At 43.0% G+C, this 12,931-nt stretch overlaps 1 protein-coding gene across 1 annotated transcript in view; it reads left to right on the plus strand.

Annotated features, from left to right (window-relative positions):
- The first annotated feature begins 351 nt into the window (after positions 1-351).
- The window catches only part of ADGRD1 (adhesion G protein-coupled receptor D1), a 477,959-nt gene continuing 465,379 nt past the window's right edge, over positions 352-12,931 (plus strand). Inside the window, exons 1-2 of the mRNA XM_036742325.1 lie at positions 352-935; positions 1,078-1,114. Coding sequence (XP_036598220.1) covers positions 870-935; positions 1,078-1,114 — 103 coding nt within the window. The 5' untranslated portion in view covers positions 352-869. The remainder of the gene's footprint in view (positions 936-1,077; positions 1,115-12,931) is intronic.

Raw genomic sequence — 12,931 nt, forward strand, 5'->3', positions numbered from 1 at the left:
TTTTTATGTTTGCTTTAAGTTGAAATATTTATTAATATTTATGCTGGCTTGAGTGAGCTAGCTGGGGGGTAGCGCACCTCCTCCCTTCTCCCCCTCCAGTGTTGTGCTCTCTGGTCTGCTTTCTGAACCCAAGAGACTTCAAACATTTCCAATTGTTCTTAACAGACTGGTGTTAGGACCCAGCAAGGAGACAGCAGCAACAAGATATAAATAGAGAAACAGAATGGGACAAAGTTTGAGGAGAGAACATGACATCACTCAGACTTTCTCTCCACCCAACGAGATCTGGGATGGAGGTGCAAACATGAGCCAGACAGAGAAGGACTTAGCAAATCATTTCAATTCTACTGCTCTGGAGGAAGCCGGAGCAACTCTGCGAAAAAAGTTCCTTAAGGGGTTTCTCCCCCCATTCCCTCCTTTTTAAAGAATAACTCAGAACCTCAGCTGGATAGACAGGGTGCTCCTGAACGCTACAGAAGAGACAAGAAACCACATGCTGAATGAGAGAGACCTCTCCTTGGCACCGAGCACAGGAAGATTTTTGGAATTGTTTCTGGGGAACTGTGCATTTTGGAATTGGATTGATTCTTGCCACATTCCTCAGCTTCTCTAGTCATGGTAAAGCATTTGTCGATTCTTGAAAGTTGTTGAATTTTGAAAACACCCATCCATGCCTCCAGACAACCAACGGGACCGGGAGTACTTCCGAAATGAATTTTCTGAACCTCTGTGAAGATGCCCTTTTCACAAGGAAGTGAAAATTAACATTTTTAAACAAACAAACAAACAAACTTGGGTTTCAGTAACCCACCTCCCCGGAATCTGGCTTGACTCACTTTTTCTTTTTTCAAATCTTTGGGAAGACCACCATGAGGAAGCTGCTGTCTTTCTTCTGTTGGTATTCGTGGATGCTTTTTTTGTTCTTGGAAGAGCAGGTAATTTCCAAAAGGGTGACAGCATGGAGGATGGGGTGGGGCTTTCCCAGAATTTTACCAAGACTTCTTTATTTTTGCCCTCTGTCTTACTATACAATGCAATCCTTTCTTTTCTTTTTTGTGTATGTGTGTGTATGTGCAGGTATCTGGAAATTATCCTCCAGCACAGGGACATCCAGGTGAGAGACAATCTTTATCGCTCAACCCCCCAAACTTCTGCTGAAGCAGGATGGTCCCTGAAAGCCCCAGAAATCTGTGGCTGTTAATGCCGAGATGAATTGGGGAATGTTGGGACCACCACCATTTCATCTTCTTTCTCTGGTGTCCTGCTGCTTCGTGTCTGAGCCCGCCTCTAACTCCTCTGTTTTGTGCTTTGCGCCTCGCTTCAGATCCGGTGACTGGGGGGCTCACTTTGTCCAGAGAACTTTCTCCTGTGTCCTGTCATATGAAATCTTGTGACCGAGGGGTCGGTTTGTCAAGCGTGTTTTTCTCTCGCTGAATGTTCCTCCGAAGTTTTCCATGTGCTGTTCTTTAAGCTCGTGTGTGTGTGTGTGTGTGTGTGTGTGTATAAATGAGACTCCATGCACATACACATTCATGATGTCAACTCTGAGCCTCATGGTGCTTTCAATATGGCTTTGAACAGTTCAAATCTGGCCGGTCTTCCTGGGTTGTTTTTTTTTTTTTTTAACTTTCTACGTGCTGGTGTCCAAAGGTGAGTTGTGGTAATCTAGAAACCGAAAGTTTTGTGTTGACGATACATTTCTAGCTCAGCCATAGCCCACAATTTCTCTTCGGTCGATTGGCTTACCTTAATTAAGGGAACACGGAACAAGTCTTGCTGTTGTCGGCAGAGGTGAATGTCAGTGTCCCACCAAGAAAGAAAGATAGCCCCGGGTAGCACTCAGAGCCTAGAATCTGAAGGCAAGGGATGCAGATTCAAATCCCAGCTACAGCTGTTTGATTCCCTGGTATGACCTCCGCCAAATAACTTCCCCCTCTCTGGAATTGTTTCTTCATTTATAAAATGAGGTGGTTGGATTTAGATGATATCTGCGGTCCACTTCAGCTCTGAATCTATGACTGAGGCCATTTAGGGAGCTTACAAGGACCTGAATTCAAATGAAGCATCAGACAATTACTAGCTGTATGACCTTGGGCAAGTCACTTACTTGATGTTTGCCTTAGTTTCCTCAACTGTTAAACAAAGGATAATAATAGCACCTACATCACAGGGTTGTTGTGAGGATCAGTAAGATGATATTTAAAAAGCATTTGGCACACGGCTTGACACATAGTAAATGCTATAGAAATACTAGTTATTATTGTATGAATATAAAATCAACACAGTGAACAAAGCACTGGCTGGAGTCAGGAAGACTCATCTTCATGAATTCGAATCCAGCCTCAGACACTTACTAGATGTGTGACCCTGGGCGAGTGACTAAGCCTGTTTGCCTCAGTTTCCTCATCTGTAAAATGAGCTGGAGAAGGAAATGGCAAACCACTGCAGTCTCTTTGTCAAGAAAACCCCAAATGGGGTCATGAAGAGTCAGACACAACTGAACAGAATGTATGATTACATTAATATAATATATGATTATATGATATGATATATTACTATGTTAATGTTATGTTATCATGTCATATGTTGTATCATATGATATATTACATACTATATTATATAATATTACCATGGTATGTTTTCACATAAATTTACTATGGGCTGAAGGGAGCTTGCATAGGTAAGTGTGACAATCATTTTGGGGTGTTGGAGAGAAGGGTTAATTTGGAACCAGACGGCCTGGGTTCAAATCCCAACTCTTTTACTTATTAGCCATGTGACCATGCGCACCCCTCTCTTAGCCTGGCTTCCTTATCTGCAGAGTTAGGGGAGCTGGATAATATGGCCACCCCTCGATCCTGTGACCTCTCTGCGTCTGATAGAGGAGGCATGGCAGAGTAGATAGATAGCCCGGCCTTGGAGTCAGGAAGGCTGGTATTCAAGTGCGGACTCTGACCCAGACTGGCTTTGTGACCCTGGACAGATTACTTAACCTATCAATCTCCCCCTCCCCCACCATGCAACTGTATAAGACCATAAGTTGTAGAGAGAGCTTCTTTAATGGGAGCTGCCTATAACAAAGAAATCCCATGACCTCGCTAAGCCTCGATTTCCATATATATACATGCATATATACATATACTTACATATGTATGTCTGTGTGTCTGTGTGTCTATCTATCTATCTAATCCATCCATCCATCCATCCATCCATCCATCCATCCATCCATCCATCCCTCCATCTATCTATCTATCTATCTATCTATCTATCTATCTATCTATCTATCTATCTAATCCATCCATCCATCCATCCCTCCATCCATCCCTCCCTCCATCTATCTATCTATCTATCTATCTATCTATCTATCTATCTATCTATCTATCTATCTATCTATCTAATCCATCCATCCATTCCTCCATCCATCCATCCATCCATCCATCTATCTATCTATCTATCTATCTATCTATCTATCTATCTATCTATCTACCTACCTACCTATATGATGAGGATGCTACAAGATTGCGATGAGGCTTCCATAATATAATATAATGTGTTTAAAGTTCTATATCCTATGTGCTACTGGGCAAGTTACTTAGTTTTATTGAGCCTCAGCGTCTTCCCCTGTAAAGAAGGTGGTTGGACTATGTTGCTTTAGCATTTAGGGAACAACAATCTCATCTCATCTGTTCATGCGTTGTGGTTCTGATGTTGAAGAGAGCTGTCTGGGAAGCTCTGCTCCTTGTCTCCACCTTCAACTTGTCTTCTGGGGGACAAGCTTTTAATGGCCAACCCAAAGATATGAGCTCCTTCTTCTCTCTTCTCTTGCTCCGTTTCTCAGTACTTTCTCTTAGAGTTCACAATTCTGAGAGATTCCTCCAGTGCCTAGTGCAGTGCTTGGTACATAGTAGGTATTTAAAAAATTCTTGTCCATTGATTGAATGATTGATCTGAGGGCAACTCCTCAGGGTATCATGGACACAGTTGTTAGCCACTGAGTCTGAACCTGTGAATTTTAAACATGGCTCAAGCATGCTGTGTGAGGAGGCAGCTTCCACTGCCTTGATTCGCTTCTCTTGACAACAGAGGTAGAGAAACTCCCCTGATTTCTTAGGTCACATTTCTTTTTTTTCAAGTGCTTCTTAGATCCATAAGGGGCTTTCTTGGATGGGTCCAAAGTTTAGAGGGTACTGACAGGCGCCCTTCTTGATCAGATAGAAACAACAACTCTTGGCACCCAATTAGCAAGAATGATGAGTAGGAACTAGGAAGTTGTCAAGTGGTACATCATCCCTCCAGTGGCCCTCTCCCTCTGCCCAACCATACTCTCTTCCCCAGGGGTGGCCTCCCTAGCAGTGGCCTTGGTGTCTAGAGAAGGGAGTGGGCTGTCTTTGTTCTCCCTCTCCCCACCCCACTTCTTTACCTCATGGCCTTATATCCTGAGGTTTGAGGTCTTTCCTCTCCCAAGTGATTTTGTTTTAAAAAGTTGATTTTAAAGTGCCTCCCCTGTTACTTTCCTGAAAGGCACAATTTGTGGTAATTGCCCTGGGTGCTAGAATTACTAGTTATGGTTTGACTTAGATCCTTTCTTCTTTCCCAAGAGGGTATGGCATTAACTTCCTTATGTTCTCTCTCTCTCTCCCTCTTCAAAAAAAAGTACACCAATGCCTTTTAAACAAAATATTGCTTTCATCTCTCAGTACCCTTTACTCCAATAAGTCTCTAGCAAAGGAACCAATGGATTGGGGTCTGGCAACATAGGCTTAATCAGAAATTTACCAGCTGTGTGGTCCTGGACAAGTCCTTAGTTTCTTCATCTGTAAAATGTAAGAGGCTACACCCATTGACCTCTAGGGTCCCTTCTGTGATCCTGTGACTTCTCTGTTTCTTTCCTAGTTTCCCTCAAAGCCACCTCCTACATGAAGCCTTCCTTGATTTTCCTAGTTGCAATCTTCTCCCCTTCATTGCCTCGTACTTGTTCCAAATAAACTTCGTATATGTGTATTTGTGCGTGTTATCTTCTTGAGGGTAGGGATTGCTTCACACCTGCCATTATATCCCAAGCACGGTGGCTGCTACCTCATCAGTGCTTAATGATTATTTCACCTCATAGGATGTATGATTCTTGAGGATAGGCACTGTTTTATTTTTGTCTTTGTATCCCCAGAGGACAGTCCGCACATAGTAGGTGCTTTATAACTGCTTGCTGATGGAGTGAGGACATATATTTTATCATTTGCCTTTTGGAATCAACATAGGCCATTTCATTGCTCTGTATTCAGAGGGCTTTTAGTTTTGTTTTTCTTAGAGTTGTTGTGGTCATCGTATATATCCTGTTCTCTTGGTGTATACCAGTTCGTACGAGTCTTCCTATGCTTCTCTTGAATACTTCAGGTTTGTTGTTTTTTTCTCATGGCATAATAATATTCTGTGCTATCCATAGACCTGGACAGCTAGGTGGCACAGTGGCTTGAGCACTGGGGCTGGAATCAGGAAGACTCATCTTCCTGAGTTCAAATCCAACTTCAGACCCTTAACTATCTGTGTGACCCTGGGCAAGTCACTTCACCCGTTTGCCTCAGTTTCCTCATTTATAAAATGAGCTGGAGAAGGAAATAACAAACTATTCCAGTATCTCTGCCAAGAAAATCCCAAATGGGGTCACAGAGTTGGATGCAACTGAAAAACAACTGACAACAAATTCATAGATCATAATTTGTTCAGCCATTCTGTAATCAATGGCGCTCACTTTGTTTCCAGTTTTTGACCACTGCAAAAAAAATGCTGCTCTAAGTATTTTGGTACAAATGGAACCTTCCCACTGTGTTTGATCTTCTGAGGGTGAAGTTCTTGTGGTGTGATTGCTGAATCAAAGGTTAGCCGCTTTTATGTTGGGTAAAGTGTTCTTCATATTATATTGGGCCACAGAAGTTTATTGGATAGGGGAATGACTTGGACAGATCTCTGTGTTAGGAAAGTCACTTTGGATTGGAGGATGAATTGGAGTGGGGAGAGATTTAAGGCAGGCAGTCCCACCAGCAATGATTATTGCAGTAATCCAGGCACAAGATGAAAAGGGCCTGCACCAGGGTGGTGGCAGTGCCAGAGGAGAGAAGGGGGTGTACATGAGAGATGTTGCGAAAGGATAAGATGTCACAACAGATTGGTCATGTGGGATGAATGAGAGTTAGGAGTCAAAGATGACAATGAAGTCAGGAGCCTGCATGACTTGGAGAATGATGGTGCCTTTGACAGTAATGGGAAGGTTGGGGGTGGCGGAAGATAATGAGTTCTGTGTTGGACATATTGAGTTTGAGATGCCTATGAGACGTCCAGTTTGAGATGTCCGAAAGGACTTGAGTTCAAAGGAGAGATTAGGGCTGAATATATATCACTGAGTATATATCAATGATCAACAAGCATTTACTAAGTACCTACTGTGTGCCAGCATCTAGGCACTGTGGTAGGCTTTGGTAGTACAAAGTACAAATGCAAAGATGAAATAAAGCCTGTTTGCAACGGACTTACATTCTAAGGATATCCAAAAAGTACCTTAAATACATATGTACAAGCAAATAAAAGTAGATAGAGCAACTAGCCCTGGAGTTTAAATTTGGCCTCAGACACTTACTAGCAGTGTGACCCTGGACAAGTCACTTAACTCCTGTTGCTTCCCCCCTCCCAAAGTGTATATAAATCATAAAGTTAATAAATACATACACGTTAAATGTACCCAAAGTAGTTAAATTCAAGTGACTTAGAGAGGGAGGACCCCTGCAGTTGTGGGGGAAGGAGGAAGGACTTTATACAGAAAATGGCACCTGAGCTGCCTCTTCCAGAAAGCTATAAGATAAAGGGAATCATCTACATGGAGATGATTGTTGGATCCCTGTCACAAGAGAGTGAGCGCTGAGGAAGAGAAGAAGAAGGCCCAGGGACTAGACACTGGACAACATCCAGGTTACTGGGTGTGGCTTGGAGGAAGATCCATCAAAGGAGACTGAGACAGGTAGGAGGAGAAGCAGGAGAGAACATCATTTAAAGTCAGCCTGTTTACCTTCCATATATGTTGGTTGCTTGCCAGTCTGGGAGGTTACTAAGGTACTCTCTGGACTCTTGCCAGTCAGAGGAGAAATAAACTATCTCTAATTCCCTAGTCACTGAGGAGACACACACACACACACACACACACACACACACACACACACACACGATGGGAAAAGGCCATAAATAATATGCTAGTAGGAGAACTTATCTTCCCAGGGCCTCCTTTCCGGATCTGGGAGTGTCAATCCCGTAGTGGTGCTTCTTAGCACCTCATTATGGTTAAGATTTCATTTGTTACTTAGTTTGCCACATTCTCCTTTTATTTTTTTTGTCATTCCCTCCCCCTCCCCTCACCCCCTTCGCTGGCTTTTCCCCACATTTCTTTGTGTACAGGATGCATGCCTTGTTCTCTCACTGGCATTGGTTTGAAGCTCTAGGGGGTGATCGATGACAGGGCGTGGCACTGGGAAGGGTGACCACGGTAGCTCTCCCTGGTACCATGTTCCCAGAACCCTCTGACATTTCTCATGGCATGACAGGTCTGCTGGGCCTTTCTTGGCTTTGCTTCAGGTATTCAAATCACGATCCCAATGAAAGTGCCGAGGGAGAGGACAACCATAGGATACCACTTCTCATGTGAATCTACCACATTTCCTTACAAACCTACAAAGGGAGGCTATTTTCATAATAAATGGAGGCAGTTCTTGCCAGGTGAATCCCCATCTAGGGAACCCTGCACAGTTCTAAAATATGTTTATGAGCTGTAGGTCTGAAGGTACAACCTGAGATTTGCTCCATCGGAGCATAATAGAAATCGATAGAAAAAAATGAAATGTACCTATCTCTTTGCCGTTTGGTATGTTGGTGATGTATGGGATAATAGTAACAATAGAAGCCACCATTCTCATAGGCTTTAAGGTGTACAAATGATCTTCACAAAAACCCTGAGAGGCAAGGGGCATTTTACCTCCCACCTTCTACAGGTGAGGAAACCGAGGCTCACTCAGCTAGTAAGTGTCTGAGGCAGGATTCATTCGCACAGTTTTCCACCTCCATGTCCAGCAGTCTATTAATTATGCCTTGGGGGGCCATTGCTAGTCATCTTGACCTATGTCTTGCCAGTGGACTCTAGTCACTCTGGAGAAGGCTTATGACCCTGCCTCACTTAAAGTCAATTCACTTGCAAGTCAAGACATCTACCTTCTGATGTCATTGGTCCTCCTCAAGAACGAAGGACAAACAACGTCAACAACATTATGCCTCACTGCCTCTGATATTTATATAATGCTTTTTTTTGTGGACAGAGAGTCCATTTCCCACAAGCCTGTGGAGTAGATAGAGCAAGGATTAACTCTGTGTTTCAGAGATGTGGTAACTGAGGTTCCATTAAGTTGGATGACTTATCCAAGGTCACACAACAAGTAAGCGACAAAGCCAAGACTTGAACTCAGGTTCTTCTGAATGCAGTGCTCAAGACCCCAATCCCAACTCTGATTTTCAATATGTGAATGAGAGTTTTAAAAATAGTTTGGAGGAGTTGGGAAAACACAGCAAAACGAAAAGGAAGGGATATCGTCATATTCTAATGTTTGTGCTTTCCCTCCCTACCACAGTTCTTTACATACAAAGGGCATTTAATAAGTGCGTGTTGAATGAATGAATAATACATTCTTGGATCACAGGAAGCCTACTTCTCTCTAGCTTTCAGTGGTCTCTGCTAGGTGGCACCATAGTGCACAGAACGCTGGTCCTGGAGTCAGGAAGATCTAAGTTCAAATCCAGCCTCAGATGCTTCCTAGCTGTGTGACCCTGGCAAGTGACTTAACCTCCGTTTGCTTCAGTTTCCTCGTCTGTAAAATGGTGATAATAAAGCACCTACCTCCCAGGGTTGTTGTTCTGTAGTGCCTGGCACTACAGAAATGTTGGTTATTATTATAATTATTATAGTTAACTTTCCCATTGCTTAAGTTTGAGTTTGGGGTTTAAACAGCCTGCCCACCAGTTAAGATCCCATTGGTCCAGGATGTTTGTTTCTTAATGATTTTCCAGAAGAGCAGAGGATATTCAAGATGGGATCTGGGTTATGTGAATTCCTCAGAATTAGGGTTAGATATGGCATTAGACCTAATTAAACATAATTTTCATCTACAAATACGGAGTCTACGATTTCATGATGAAGGGAACCAGAATGATTGAGGGTCTCCAGTTGAGCCAAATGCGTATGGGCTAAAGGAAATAGGAATGTTTTACCTGGAGAAGAGAAGACTGGGGGTGAACATAGTCATTGTCTTCGGGTTCTTCTGTGGAAGAGGGATTAGATTTGTTCTCTTTCGCCTCAGGGCCAGTAACAATGGAGAGGAAGCTAAGATTTGAACCCGAGTCATCTGACACCAAATCCAAAGCTTTTCCTCACTACACTCTTTTTCTGAAAGTTAAGGTTAGTGAGCACAAAAGAGGAACTCTAGAAATCTGCAGAACCTTTCCGCAATTGCCCTTGTCTGCTACAATGCCAAGCAAAAATGCTTTGTCTGTAGTAGGCTCCCAGTAAATAAATATTTGTTGTTTTGATTTCAGGTTTAGATGACCGATGTCTTGTTTATGTTTTGAGATGGCAAATACTGTGACTGTATCTGTGCAGTGCTGAGGAAAGGCAGTCAGTCAGCATTTATTATATATCTGCCATGAGCCAGGCACTGTGCTGAGTGCTAGAGATAAAAAGAAAAGCAAAAATCTCCTCCCGGCCCTCAAGGTTCTCACATTCTAATGAGGGAGACAGCATGCAAATCTCTCTCTGTCTCTGTCTCTGTCTCTGTCTCTGTCTCTGTCTCTCCTCTCTCCCTATCAATACTATATACTATGTCTTTTATGCTGTATACTATATCTATCCATATTTTATACTATATCTATTTATCCATTCATCTGTCTCTCTCTCCTCTCTTTCAATACTATATACTGTATCTATATTATATACTATATCTAGCCATCTCTCTCTCTGTCCTCTCTACCTATCAATACTATATCTCCTTTACTACATGTTATATCTATCTATATTATATATTATAACTATTCATCTGTCCATGTGTTTCTCTTTTTCTGTCTGTCTCTCTCTCTATCCCAGGTATAGGGTAGTCACTAGAGGGGAAGGTGGTGGGATTGGGGTAAGAGATACTGGGAAAAGCTTCCCACTGAAAGTGGGATTTCTTCTTAGTCTTGAAGGAAGCCAGAGAAGCCAGGAGCCAGAGGTGTGGCGGGGAGAGCATTCCAGGCAGGGGAGACAGCCAGTGCAAATGTGTGGAGGTGGGTCGTGGAGTGTTGTGTATGAGGGGTAGGAAACGGGCCGGTGTAGCTCCATTATAGAGTATGGGGCCCGGGAGTAAAGAGGAAGGAGAATGGAAAGTTAGGATGAGATCTAGTTGTGTAGGGCTTTAAAAGCAAAACAGAGAAGTTTATGTTTGACCCTGGAGGTGACAGAACTGGCATTTTGGTAGCGATCCAGCTAAAATGATCAATCTGGGCAATTCTAGTGCCCAAGTGGATATTTTTATCCTGAATTATTTAGTCTGCTAGTCGACATTGGCATGACCAGCTAGATTATTGTCAGATCCCCACTTCCCTACAAGGGAGGAAACAAGCATTTATTAAGTGTTGACTACGTACCAGGCACTGCACTCAGCGCTTTATAAACATCATTTCGTTTGATCCTCGCAACAACTTTGGGAAGTAGGTGCTGTTATTGTTCCCATTTTACAGTTGAGGAAACTGAGGCAGACAAGGTTAAGTGATTTGCCCAGGGTCACACAGATAGTGACTGAGACAGGATTTGAACTCAGGTCTTCCTGACTCCAGGCCCAATGCTCCATCCTAATTACCTCTAGCCAACTTCCCTAGAGATGTTTGGAAGTTGAAATTGCCTTATGGGATGGTTATGGGATAAGATCACTGACTCTGGAGTCAAAGGACCTGGGTTTGAAGCCCATCTCTGAATGACCTTAAGCAAGTCACTTAACTTTCCTGAGCTTCAGTTTCCCCATTTGTAAATGAGGGAGATTGGAGTAGATTTCCTTGGAGGTCCCTTCCAGCTCCTTTGGAGAGGCCTTCTTGCTTACTAAGGTTATAAGGAATTATGAAAGCAGCCTTGAAATGGCCATTAGACATTGCAAGTTGTGTGGTACAGTGGGGGAAAAAATTGTTGGTTTTGGAGTCAGAGGACCAGGGTTCAAATCCTGCCCCCAGTGCTGTGGAGCATCCACTATTTGAAAAGCTCAGATAAGGATTCAAAGACCAAAAATGAAGCTGACTTGCCCTCAAAGGACTTACACTCTCTTGGGAGACATGACACGGATGTCTAGAAATACATGGAAAAATATAGGATAAAGCATTTGTTAGCTTGGGAGACATAACATGGATATCTAGAAACACATGGAAAAATATAGGATAAAGCATTTGTTAGCTTGGGAGACATAACATGGATATCTAGAAATACATGGAGAAATATAGGGTTTGAAAGCATTGGTTAGCTGGTGGACGTCATGATTTTGGGGGAGGCTGAGATGACTTGTTAAGCTTGACTCACAGGAGGTATTGACTAAGTCATCACAGATCACATTTTTCTAGCTCATAAACATGTCCTTTTGCAGATAACTTTTTTTTATGAAGTGGAAAAACAAATGTAAAAAACAAAACCCTTTTTCACTGGATAGCCGTTGGCTGGCCTGGGCATGGAATGAACAGCTGACTTCCATCCAATTCCAAGAGGACAGGGACTCCAACCCCCGCTGAGTGCAGCTCCAGGTCTGAGAAGAAGAGGCCAAATACGGTGAAGATGGCAAAAGCTCAGCACTCTGTCTTCCTCCTCCCTTGGAAGAGGTTTGCTAGGAATGGCTAAGTCACATCCCCTCCTGGGGCCTCAGTTTCCTTATCTGTGCAATGAAGCAAAGGGAAGGAGAATAAGCATTTGTCAAGACCTACTATTTTCTAGGCATTGTACTGAGAGCTTTACAGATAGTATCTTGTTGGATCCTCTCAACAACTTTAGGAGAAAGGTGCTGTTATTATCCCCACTTTACAGGTGAGGAAACTGAGACAGACAGCAGTTATGACAGGGTCATGCATCGAGGGGTTGGACCACTCATAGGCTCTTAACTTTTTCTGTCCTGGACCCCTTTGGCAATCTGATGATGCCCAGCACTGGTTTCACAGATCAGTGTTTTAAAACACATAAAGTAAAATTCATAGGATTACAAAGGAAGCCAATTAGACTTAAATACGGCTTGTCTGTCTGTCTGTCTTTCTCTACCCCTGCCTCTCTCTCCTTCCCCCCCCTCCTCTCTCTCTCTCTCTCTCTCTCTCTCTCTCTCTCTCTCTCTCTCTCTCTCCTCTGTCTCCCTCCCTCCCTCTCCATTTATTTGTCTTTGTCTCTGTCTCCCCACGGATCTTAATTAAGTTAACAGCCCTTGGTTGCGAATCTCCAAGTTCCCATACCTTATAGATTTGAATCCCTGGGATCCCTATGAACAGGGAGGTATCATCTATGCCATAGACAACGAAATCTGATTTTTATGATCTAAAGGCTTCATATTGGCTCTTTCCCCCAACCTGATATGATTTAGATGTCTTCTGAAGCCTATTAGAGTGCCTTGAGTAGTCTGATGCTCATTTGATCAAACTTTTTCAGAGAATAGAAAGGAAGACTGAGTTTCTTAAGTTGAGGCTAAAATTAGTTTTTGTATGTATTAATGCCTCCATGTAGCTCAAGCTTTGGAGATCCTTTCTCAATGTGTACTAATAGTTTGGGTACCCTCATGGTGACTGGGCTACTTATTTTCAAGAGTTTAGGGGTACCCTTGAGCAGTTAGGTTTCCCCCCACCCCTGCCCCAGTACTAAAGC

Source organism: Trichosurus vulpecula, chromosome 1 (assembly GCF_011100635.1).
Source record: "Trichosurus vulpecula isolate mTriVul1 chromosome 1, mTriVul1.pri, whole genome shotgun sequence".
Classification (NCBI taxonomy): Eukaryota; Metazoa; Chordata; class Mammalia; order Diprotodontia; family Phalangeridae; genus Trichosurus; species Trichosurus vulpecula.